A 12324-nucleotide genomic window follows, 5' to 3' on the forward strand; every position below is an offset into this window, starting at 1 on the left:
GCTTTAAATATTTCAGTGGACCGTTTTCATTTATATAATGGGAATTATCCAAGTCACTAAATCTAATTAGAGGGAGGGTGTGAAGTTCAGTGCTCGCTCACCCCTGCGAACAACCGCCTCTTAAATTAAGTCATTGCTTTATTGAAGACCATTTGAAAGATTCAGTGCAACATCGTAATTACATCACATTAAAGGACTCAGCACTTGAATAATTCTCCAGTGATTTACAGCAATAAGCGATAAAGCCAAAATCTCTGTAAACATTAATAGAGAGAACAATTTTAAAAGCACATATTCATAGAAACTCATGATCATTGGTACATAATGACAGAAATTAGGGCCGGGTGACAAATCTACTACACTTGTATTTGTTTAACTATAAATGCAGTTGATTATACTTGTTTCCTGAAAGATAAAGTATATTTTCGGTGATGAGGCAAAGACTCATGTTGAGTCTTTACTCAAAACTTTAATGACTGTAAAATAGAGGTGCAGCTACAGCTATGTCTTACTAAAGTATATGTACTTCTGAAGCAAAGCAAAGGTACCTGGGAGTTAAATTCTTAAATTTTTTTTTTTTTTTTTTGTATCGAACAGGTTCATATTAAACATTACAGCACAGTCAAGCATACAGGGGACGGGACAGCAGGCGAGCAGGCAGGAACACTGGCCAGTGTAGAGAAATCATCCTGGATTAAGATTAAAAAGAGTGATAAGAGTTTTCCAATGTGAATTGAAATCATTTTGTCAAATTTGTCAAATTTGAAAAAAACATTGTCAACCAATTCTCCCATGGTAAATTGAACTTTTTCTATTTTTAGAAATGACGTGATATCATATACTGTAGCCAGGATTTATGGCTAGGTGGCAGCTCAGACTTCCATAAGAAGAGAATTCTTCTGCGAGCAATTAATGAGGTAAAGCGATAATATTCTTATGTCTTTTTGTTAATACATCATTTCTAAGTGATGTTCCAAATATAGCTATACTGTATGTATCAAAGAAGAGCTGCCAGTAATTCTGTAATTTTGGACAAGACCAGAACATATGTGTCAGGTTACATGGTGTTAAAGAACATCACAGTTCATCGGTCAGAGTTTTCAGAGACTGCATCAGGGTATATAGTTGATAATTTTTCTTCGCTATAGTGGAGTCTATGGAGAACTTTGAATTGAATAAGATTAAGATTTGCACAGACAATGAGTTTATTGCTCCTAGCTTTTTCACAAAAATCATCAGAGAGGTCAATCTGGAGTTCCATTTCCCATTTTCTCTTAATTTCAGTCAACTGAAGTCCATTTGGGTGAGATATTAAGCTGCAGAAGAAGGAAATGTGGTGTTTTAATAAAAGTCTGGCTTTCAATATCAGGTCAGCGCCACTTGGTGCTGGGATTTCAGGAAATGAGCTGCTGTGTGTCTTGGCAAAATCTCGTAATTGCAAGTATCTAAACCAGTCAGAGGTATTAAGGTTAAAGGCGGATTGGAGTTGGTCAAAGCTGGAGAATATGTTGTTTGTATAAAGTTCTTTGAGATTACATAAGCCTTTGACTATGAAACTGATAAACTGAGAGTCAATTAGAGCTGATTTAAAAAGGTGGTCATCACAAATAGGCGTTGATTGTGAGATTGTAACCCATCGAAGTAATATCTAAGAAGTTTAGGTAGACCAATGGAATAATGTACTTTTCTGAATGTTACGTTTATAGCCAGAGATTTCCCCCAATTATTTAAAATGGTCCGAATATGAGGGTGAGGATGTTCGAAAGGGGGTCACAGACGTATAAAAGGAGATCATCAGCATATAATGGCACTCTGTGTTTCAAGCCCCACCTCTGTATACCTCTAAATTTAGTGTCAGATTTCAGGGCGATAGATAAAGGCTCAACCGCAATGGCAAATAGTAATGGAAAGAGAGGGCAATCTTGACGTGCACCTCTGAGCACAGGGAGTGGTGCGGTGCATTGCAAGGTTGTGCAAACAGATGAATAAGGTCAGGAATATAAGTTTTATCCATGGTATTATGGTTGGTCCGGCATTTAAAGAGATGAGTGTCACTGCCTGGCCACGCCTAGGCCTCACATGCACCTTGAACTTTTTGAAACCTTAGACCTTGAGTATGACAAGAACTAGTAATAATATGCCATTAATATCAGAGTTAATACTATACTTAAGCACGTCTTCCTTGCACCATGTAGAGACGATTATCAGTATCAGTCTACTGCAGATCCCCGCTTGGAGTTTGCTGCAAATGCTGTTGCGTCCTCAGACAAAAGGAGCCGCTTCCTGACTCCACTTTCAAGTGTTGGGACTCAAATTATTTTTATTATTTTTACTTCAAAAGTTAAGAGGAGGTACAGATTTTGACAGGGATAGGAAATCAAGCGTAGCAGTATTTAGTGGCTCTCTTCAGTGTGTGACTACGAGTTTTGCAGTGAACATTCTACAAATTGTAATACTTGTTCAGAACGAAAATTTTGATGTTATTCCCACCGAGAAATCAGTAACGTAAGCAAAGTGCTCTCCCTAAATCACTTCATCTCACTATGAAGTTGGTTTGTCATGGAGTTTCGTGTTTATTAATTGCTAAACACATGAACACGTGTTGTTCATCTATTTGGTGGCAGTTAATCCCCTGACTTCATAGTAATAGTCAAAGAAGAAAGATACAATGTACTAAGGCAACAGTCATTTGCTGCTCTTTGACCAGTATGACTTGCCTGAGCAATCGTCACAGTGTTGACCCTTTGATGGAAAGTGTTCCTGGCTAGCTGATGAGCGATTTAATGTGAATAGAATGTGTTTACTTTTGCACTCACTTTACTTTGCCTTTTGAGTTATTTTGCTCTTATTCTTAGGTTTGTGTAATTGTTTACCTTGACAGGTCAGGCGGGGTTAATGCCAGGGCCCCGTCTTGGCAACATAGACCAGCTTAGATGGAATTTAGAGTAGATGTATTTAGTATATCAGAGAGAGCATTAGAAAGCCATGTTTACTTGATAGATGAGCTGGACTGCAGACTGAGAATCTTGCATGGGCTACTGTTACACTGTTTAGTGTATGTGGGGCCTAAGGTGGTGTTTTTTAAATGTACAGTGAAGACAAACGCACAAGTGACTATGAAGTAAAGAAAGGAACAGTGAAGTTGAAAGGTGCTCCACAATGATGCAGTGAGAATGAAATCACGCTGACAGAAGCACTAAAGGGAGAGGAAGAAGCATCTAAGAGGACAAGTTAATGAGTGAGGTTAAGATGGCAGCATTGCTCTGGCCACCTCAAAGCTGTTGTTAACCAGCTTAACCCAAACGGCTTTTGATTATGGCTGTCTGAGTCTCTTTCACACCCTTCACATGGACATAGGGCTCAACACTGACTACTGTTTGTCTACATGTTGGTAATGACAAGTTGTTTCAACATCATAGCAAAACTTGTCATTACATTTGGCCTTTGCACAAATGACTTTCATTACATAACATTGCTTCCAATACATTACCAGTAGTGTAGTCAACAGCTTATCTTAAATTTCACAGAGATTGAAAAGTATTCCAGAGGTGCATGATCTGCTTGTAGAAGAGAGAATTGGTTTCGAGGATAAGGGGTGTAGTTGTTTCATCCTAATTTATTTTTAAAGGCAGCTGTCGCTGCAGTCCATAAGACATCATTGTCTGACTATTGCTGCTTTGCAGTAGAGAAGCAATTTCATGGGGACGTGTCAGAATACCCTAATAAAATACAGTTGCTAGAGCCAAGCAATAATAAAATGTAGATGTTCCATTATTAGTGCCTGTATAATTCCCTACTCGTTGTGTCATCACACCGCTTTCCATGAAAAGGGTGTTTCCGCTTCTTAATTTCGTGATCGAAAGTTGGCCGTTTATCGACCCTTTTGCAGCTGTAGCTTGGCAGACATATTTGTTTACCGGCGTAATCTCGCAGTTATCCACATCTCGCGAGTCGCCACTCTCACGTCATGGAAGCGCGTTGTGATTGATGGGATGTCGCTGATGACAGGAGGAAGCCGCAAAGTTCCACTAAACTTTAAACAATTGTTTACAAAAGTAACTCATTGATTTTTAATCAGAGGAGTGTTTGGGCATTTCATTTGGCACGAAGCTCGCTACACCCGCTTCTCTCAGTCCCCAGTGCAGTGTAGCGAGCTGTGCTGGGGAGTGGTGCAGTTCGTTGCACTGCACACTGCGATTGCTACAAGCTAAATAGTTCAACTGTGATCAAAATCTACATGGTTCTATTTAATCAAGAGGCAAGCATTCATATATATTTTGTTTGAATGAATGAAAGTTCAGAAAATAGATACACAGCTGATATAACTGTATGCTTATCTTGTTGTATGCTTATAAAAGAAGATGAACAAAATTGAAGTAGAAGTTTAGCTTGTACTAAGGGAAGGAATCATTATAAAAATATGTTGTTGTTTTTTTTTTTTTTTATTAATCAGGGTCAGTCCAGAAAAACAGCTCCCCAGGAGAGCTCTGCATCTAAAAGTGTTATTGTGGCAACAGCTACTGAGTTCATTTCTATTATTTGAGTCAGATGTTTGTTTTTATAAGAAGTTATTTTTGTACAAATTGATGTTTACATCTTGTTTTTTACAAAGCAAGTTGTTAAGTCAGTCGTTGACATGGTGTGTTGGGAGGGGAATGGGGGCGGGGTTATAGGCTGGGGGCGGGCCTTTGGATACACTGTTTCAAAATCCTAGCGAAAAGCCTGTTTACTGCAGGGATCTGCTGGCTTTGAACAGGGCTAAGCAGTGGTTAACTGAAGATCTATGTCTACATAAATAACAGCTGAAAACACATTGGAGTACATGTGATGATTACTTAACTCTGGGCAAATGTCATTGTTATTACTTACTGATATGAAACTCGGCGTGTGACATTAAATCAATCATCTATATACCACCTTCAATAAAAAATTTTTTTTTTAAAAAGTATGTGCTGTTTTTGACACGCTACACAAATTCCAAGAAAGAGGCCAACATTCAGCTTGCAATTATAATTTTTTATTCAATAAAAGTATTTCATGAACATCCAAGGTTTCTGTTAAAATGAACATGGAACATATTGATTCAAATGACATCAATAGGTTGATGTTCATTTTATCAACCACTCTGTTCTGAGGCAGACATCCCAGTGGAACTTCTGGGTTTTATGGAAAACCTATTTGAATGAAAGGCACAGTGAAATATTAATACAGATATGCAGAATGAATGACTGTGTGCAAATTCACTGGTTGTCGTGTGAATATTTGGTTCTCATATTTTATGCTGGCAGTAAATATTTGTGTGACATAAATGCATGCAAATGACTTGTCGTCATTCTGTCAACATTGGTAGTGTGACACCTTGACTTAAACCAATAATACTACAATTAGCTCAAAGACAGGCTGCTATTTGTTATGTAGTCATCTGTATTAGACAAAGCCGAAAACTCCAGAACATTTCATGCTGCTCTAATTATCAAACACACACGCCATTGCATTATTACTTAATTTAGCAGCTGAAGCTGCACTGCAGAGGGAGGAGCCTGCCACTGCTGCCTCACACTGCAGGTTTAAATGACTAAATAATAGGTGTTCTAGGTTTCTCACTCACGATGCCATGCTGAGTCACCAAAATAACTGTTTGATAGTGTGCTGATTAATTTTTACAATTAAATTTGATGAATAAATGTGACTCATGAATTCACTGGCCGTTGTATATTCTCTTATCAGCACAAACCATGTGTTTTTCATGCTGGAACCTATCTTGAGGTGGTCACCGTGTAGGTCCAGAGTTTTCAACCATGTCTATTGTTCAAAATTCTCGACCACTGTTGTCGAGTGTTTGAGGTGAATAAGGTTTAAATTATAACAGATTGTACGAACAGCACTGTGCAACACACATTTTATTTTATTTTATTTACATTTTGGTTGCCATTATTCATGTTTAAGTTTAAGGTACAGCCACCCCACTTCTAAGAACCATTTTTCCATTGTTTTTCACTCATGACACAATTTCATTGAATTACTGATGATGAGCGACAACAAGAGGTTTGCTGAAGGGGATGGGGCATTTCCCAAGGCAATCATAACTGTGCATCCATGCTTTTGTTGCGGGATTAATATGTTCCTCTGACCTACTATTTGTAGGTTTTTCTAATTTTTTGTGATGTTATGATGTACATCACCCTCCGACCGAAGTGTGCTACAATAAATAGATAAATAGCATCTAAATGTGTGGTATTTATTCCTCTAAATATTTGTGTGTAACTAAACAATTGGTTGTATGCACAATAGTTATGGTATTAGTAGTATTTGTATTAGTATTTGTATTAGTTATAGAAAACTGCATTTCCAACTGGTGTTCACAGTAGTGAACGACTGATCTATCTCTCTTGTCAGGGGGTTTCTGTAACTGTTGAGTTCATATAAACATGATGGTTAGTGGTTTTTACATTGTCTACTAAGCTGCTAAAGTTCAAACCATCCAATAACCGCTCTTGTAACTTCTCATTCACCTGTTCCTTTAAGTTAAGCTTGTGTAGCAGTCTCTTTCCAGTGAACAGGAACAAATTTGTTCTACGTTTGTCCTCAGTTTTCAGTTTAATTCATCCAAGAGGAGTTCATTGTTGTTTTACAGCAGTACGTGTTGAAATCATAGTACTCACTTCAGCAACAGCAGCTCTACTGAGCTTCAGAGGTTCTGACATCAAAGTTCAGATCCAGGACCAGTGTTCGAAAAAGGTCCTTAGTCGTGCATGAGTACTTATCCACGAACACTGTGTCTGTCACACACTCCGCACCAGCATCAGTCGGCTGGGTGAGAGACTCTGCTGCAGCTGCGCTTTTATTGACAGAGCTGTAGCAAACATGTTCCTCCTCCTCTTATATCTAAAAACACTCTTCTTCATCTCTCACAATATTTAGCAGCAGTTAAAAGTTCTGTGAAGTCTGTAAGCCGTTTTTTTTTTACAACAAGAGATGCACCATCAATCCCATGATTCTCTCCGGGTCACATGAACCTGTGACGAAAATGCTTGAAGTCATGATCTGTATGGGTCACGTAGGGGTAATCTTTTGTGTTGACCTTTTTAGAACAAAATAACTCAGAAATGGATGAACATGGTTCTGAAGCCGTGTTCTTGCCTAAAGTTTCTGTCACTGTAAGATAACTGTTAAACCACAACCAAGGTTTCAACGATTTTTACTATAAAAGCCCCAAAGTCGTTCCATATATACACACACACACACACACACAGTTGACCACATGGTATTCTTCCCATGCTTGCGAGTTCACTGTTGATTACAGCTTTACAGTCTTCCATCTGCCTTTGTATAGCTGCTCTTTTGTGTTAGGACCACTGTTGTACATGTTGTGCCTGAAGCTATGAGCACAATGTCCGTATGACTGCTACTGATCATTGGATTCATGTCTTTTGTCAGACTCTCATGCCTGTGTTCCTTGCTGCTAATGTTTGCATGTGTTTGTGTGGGGTCGGATTCGTCATGTCTGTGGGAAGTTGGTGGTTGGTGGAACCTCCATGGAATGTATTTACTGCTCTGAATGTGTTTTGTTCTTTTGCCATTCCATTTGAATGTGGGATGTTTTTTGGTGCGCTCATTTTTTTTGCTTCATTGCTTTACTTACTATATTAGCCAGGAAGTTTTTTTTAGGTTAGTTGATCTGTCTGCTTCAAGGATCTTAACCCTCTTCTGTGTGGAGCACCCTATTTCTCTGAAACACCTCCTCACAGTGTGATGACAAAAAAAGCCGAAAGCCCACATTTTAAAGGTTTTATAATATGTCATTTCAGTATGGCCCAAATAACCAGCAGATTTCTGTGGGTGGGATGGAATCAAAATGGTCTTACCAGTAACCATACTGTATTACCAGATAAAAGGGAGAAAGCTATCTGACTCAGCATAAGTGCTTTGCATTGCCATCCCAGCATTGCTATCTAGTCTACATTACATTCCCAGTGAATGTTATACTAGTAATTAGCACACATGAGTTGGAGTGAGTTTATTTCGGTCAGGATGGCTGGATGCTTTTGTCTGTTCTGGATCACTCTTTGTGTCTGGCTTCCACACCGATTTGCCCTGGAGCATGTTTCCAACTGTGCCATTAATGGCACCTGAGATTTCCATCTTCACTCATTGTTATCCTCTGGTCAGGTTCTGGCTTTTGCCGCCCTTTGTAGAACTAGATTCAGCGATTGAGTGGGAAGAGGATGTTTGCAGATAAGGGAAACAAAACACTACCTTCCTGATTTTGCTTGTGGCTTTCGCTATCCTTGATGATTATTGTGTTGCTAAGCAACATTGGTAGAAGCCTGTCAGAAACTAGTTGAGATTTGGAGAGTTGAGACTATTCGCACCTCAAATGATTCAATTTCTTGTTTATTGACAAAAAAGTGTCTTTTTCTTTGTGTGTTGGCCACAAAATAATGGTGAACACTGATGATTACACACACCATACACATCTACATGCAACATCTATGTAGTAAAATAATAAATAATGAAAAAAAAATGTAAAATAGGTATGTGTAGCTTAAAAAAAAACCCTGTTCACTGCATCTTTTTGTGAATTGTGGCCTAAATTGTAGGGGAAATGGTGTCTTCATTGTTTGCCAATATTTTCAGAATAGCCATGGGCCTCCTTTACTAGAACTAACGGATCAAAAAGTGAGGGTTTCCACCACGAATAAACTATCGCACCACCACAAAGATGTAAGATTTTCAAAGATGAAAGCCCACATGATCAAATGTATTGAGACCAAGTGGAAACATTGAAACAAAAGGATAACACATAGCATATCATGGAAGTGGACATGAACAAAGTACAGAAAAGTCAGACAAATATTAGTCCTTTTAATAATAATTAAAATTCTGATACCACAGGTTTGTACAAAACATGTTTATACAGCTATGTGCAAATTAATTAAATATATTTTAATATATTTAATATATGTTTTAATATATACTGTCCATATTAAATATAAAATTTATCATATAAAGTTTGTATGAATTTTTATTGGCATTTCATTCGGCTTCAAAGCGTCAGCTTTGTATTCCTTGGTTGGCTCTCTTCACGTGACACACACTTGCCACTCATTACTTTTGTCCACCCCCTCATCTGAGTGTGGGTTATGTAGGACACCTATTTCAGTCAAACAAATCTGAGACAGAGTAGAAAGGAAAACGGGTTAAGTTTGGCATTTTTGTCCAGTAGGCAAAGTAGCATTAACAGCTTGACTACATGAAATGTCAATTAACCTTCCAAAGATTGTTTGGTTTCTATCTAGTGTAAGTATTATATTTTTGTCTGCATCTTTCTACAGACCAGCCTAAAAATTCTTAGATATTCTTATGTATTTTGCAATTTCACTAAGGGAAGCTTGGTATGTTTTTTGTGTGACAGATGTCGATGACTCTCTGCTACTCCTATGCAATACCAGGATTAACGTCATTTTTAATAAAAAAATAATTTGTCTATACCAGGGTTCACCAACTTTTATTACTGGACGAGAAATTTTGCTCAGTCTCCTCCTCACGAATACATTCTGACCAGCAAAATTAAACGTGCATGCTGTTTTTCTAATACAATCAAATGTGACTAACCGAAGTGTAATGTGCACGTGTAGGCTGACAATTTGAACACTGACTGACCACACAGGAAATTATCTGTCCCTCCCATATTTGACTCAATCTGAAATAAACTTGGTTTATTCAATATGTAAAAAATGTGTAGCTATAAGTTTCACCTTAAACTCAATGTGACTGCAACAAAGTCAACTATATTAAAATGTTACTGAGGTAAAAGTTTCTGGGATAGAGATGAACTCCTTGTGCGATGGGAGGTAAATCAAATAAGGAGAGACCATGTGAGAGACATGTATCTGTGTGTTGTATTGCTTTTAGCTTCTGTGGATATCCAGAATAGGATATCACATCAAAGGTTTTTTTTATCCAGAAACAACTAATAATCTGAAAGAACTGTCAACAGTTGAATCACCTGGAATGATAAAATAAATGAACTATTTCTCAGGTAGGTTTTTTTGGACGCAATAATTAAATAAACGCTTTGAAAAATGTTGTCCCCTTAATTTTGTCATCAAGTACTAATTGATTTTAGACTGCTCACTGCTTTTTTTTTTCTCAGAGCAGCATTTATATAAATATAACATAATTTAGTGATCCAATAGCCATAGTGGAAGTAGTCGGCTGTCTAGCTTCCTAGTACCATATAAGGACTGCCTGTAGTCACTCTGTGTGTGCGTGTGTGTGTTCTTTGCCTTTGCAAATACTATTTATAGAAGGCTGATAGGTGAACACACGCACATACACTGGGGTGTAGATGGTCTCATTCGAGTAACTGTAGGGCCTTTTGTAATGACAAAAGAGTCACTTCTTGTTTGCAACTTCTGCAGAGTTATACATGGCTTCAACAAGTAAAACCACTGCAAAAACATGAGCTTATTGATTTTTTTTTTTTTTTGGCGGAAGATTTAATGTTTTTTATTTTTTACTTCTTGTGTCCTTGCGGAGCTTCAGTATTGTAGACGCCCCTCCCCCATTTCCATCGTAGACAGCATGGCTAGTACTAACTAGAGTTAAATAAACTGAGTCCCCTTCTTTTTAAAAAAAATTAAAATACTACAAATAATAATGGTGCAAATATGAGCTGTGCGTGCTGCTTCTGTCTGTAGTGAGTTCAACCTGCCATTTAGTGCTCTCTGTACAGCACGTTCTGTTTTCCGCATCAGAACCAAACAGCAAATACAGTTGCTAGTTTTTTTGTTGGCGATATTCTAAACCTTACTGGTTATTTGGATGTATATAAGCATCGCTCGCGCACATGTGTAAATGCTGTGAGTAAGTAGGTATCAAACAGCTTAAATAACTTAAGTTGCTAAGCAGTTTAGATTAGTTTGAGTATAGAGTATTGAGTAAGAGTATGAAAAGAAATGTAAAAAATCATCAATCCATTATTTGGATCAAAATATCTGAGATTTATTTTTCGACCATATCGCTCAAGCCTAGCTTCCATGCAGAGGACCCCTCGTGATTAATCGCTAATTTGTATTTGCAGATCAATGTCCGCGTCACCACCATGGACGCTGAGCTGGAGTTTGCCATCCACCCAAACACAACAGGCAAGCAGCTCTATGACCAGGTAAGAGGCACAACAGTCAGACACCTTACAATCCCTCCTTTGTGTAATGTAAACCAGCAGCTTCATTCACTACAGCCAGCAGAGGAAATCCCAGTTTGATCTGCTCCCTGGTCTTTCCTCATGACCTGCTCAAAGAATCAGGAGTTTGTTTTGTCCATTAAGATTGAAAGGTGATATTCTAGGATGACTACCTGTTTGTGTGATTTTTCTGGGCTCATGCCGTCTCTGTCGCAGGAAGACAAAGGTCCGTTGTCTGGGCGGCAGAACGGTGCGCAGTGTTGTGTGAATGTGTGTGTCGGGCAAGTAAAAAGGGCAGCTTTCAGCATTGTTTCATGTCCAGCTGTAAAGGTCTTAAGGCTTTCAATAATGCAGGCGGAGGAAGACAAAAATGAAAGGGAAGGAATTCTTTTTTCAGCTTTTTGATATAGCACTGTGTGTGTGCTCGGGTTTTACACTCAAGGACAAATACTGAGTGAAATCAATTACTTGTGTGTGCCCATTGTAGCTGCCCAAAAATGTGCACTACCACAATCACCTAGTAGTTTCCAGTTTGCAGTACAATCGATGGCTGTCCCAGTTGACATCCTCACTGACTAATGTCGCACACTGATAATATGGCTGTGACACATGTCAAAAAGATATGTTAGTTAGAACTAAATTCTTTAAGATATGTCCATGCAACCAGTGAACTGACATTTTTACTTTCAAAGTCTGCAAAGTATTTTCAGACAGCCACTAAAAGAGAAAGACGAAATACTATGTTTTCATTCTGTGCATCCAAAATCCTAAATAACATTGTGATTCCGACAAGGTTCTCAAAAATGGGTCAAAAACCGCTGCCATCTACGACTCTTTGGTTCCTCCAGTTGGGTGAAATTGGTGTGGTGTCCACTGAAGTGGAGGAAGTCGAAAAATTAATGATTTGTCAGCATTTTTTGAGGAAAATGAGCAGGTTTGTGTAAACAAAGGACTTCTTTTATTCGAACTGCATCGTTGTGAAAGCAATGATTTGATTTGTTCTGTGAGGAAGTGTGTGAAGGTGAAGGATCAGAGATGGATGTAATTCAAATGTAATCTATTCCTTCCACTATGTTCGGGTGAGTTCCGTAAAGTGACTAGTAGATTCAGAGTCTTGCTGTATGGATCTCAACAGA

At 38.3% G+C, this 12324-nt stretch overlaps 1 protein-coding gene across 3 annotated transcripts in view; it reads left to right on the forward strand.

The window, feature by feature from the left end:
- LOC128765806 (radixin) overlaps positions 1-12324 on the forward strand; it is a 33460-nt gene that overhangs the window by 13454 nt on the left and 7682 nt on the right. For 2 of the 3 annotated variants that reach the window (XM_053876936.1, XM_053876937.1), the window contains exon 3: positions 11087-11170. In XM_053876936.1, the coding sequence (XP_053732911.1) occupies positions 11087-11170 (84 nt within the window). Of the gene's footprint in view, positions 1-11086; positions 11171-11245; positions 11341-12324 lie in introns of all 3 variants that reach the window. The other variant, XM_053876938.1, reaches the window with a different exon arrangement.

This window comes from Synchiropus splendidus, chromosome 10 (assembly GCF_027744825.2).
Source record: "Synchiropus splendidus isolate RoL2022-P1 chromosome 10, RoL_Sspl_1.0, whole genome shotgun sequence".
NCBI classification, from domain to species: Eukaryota; Metazoa; Chordata; class Actinopteri; order Syngnathiformes; family Callionymidae; genus Synchiropus; species Synchiropus splendidus.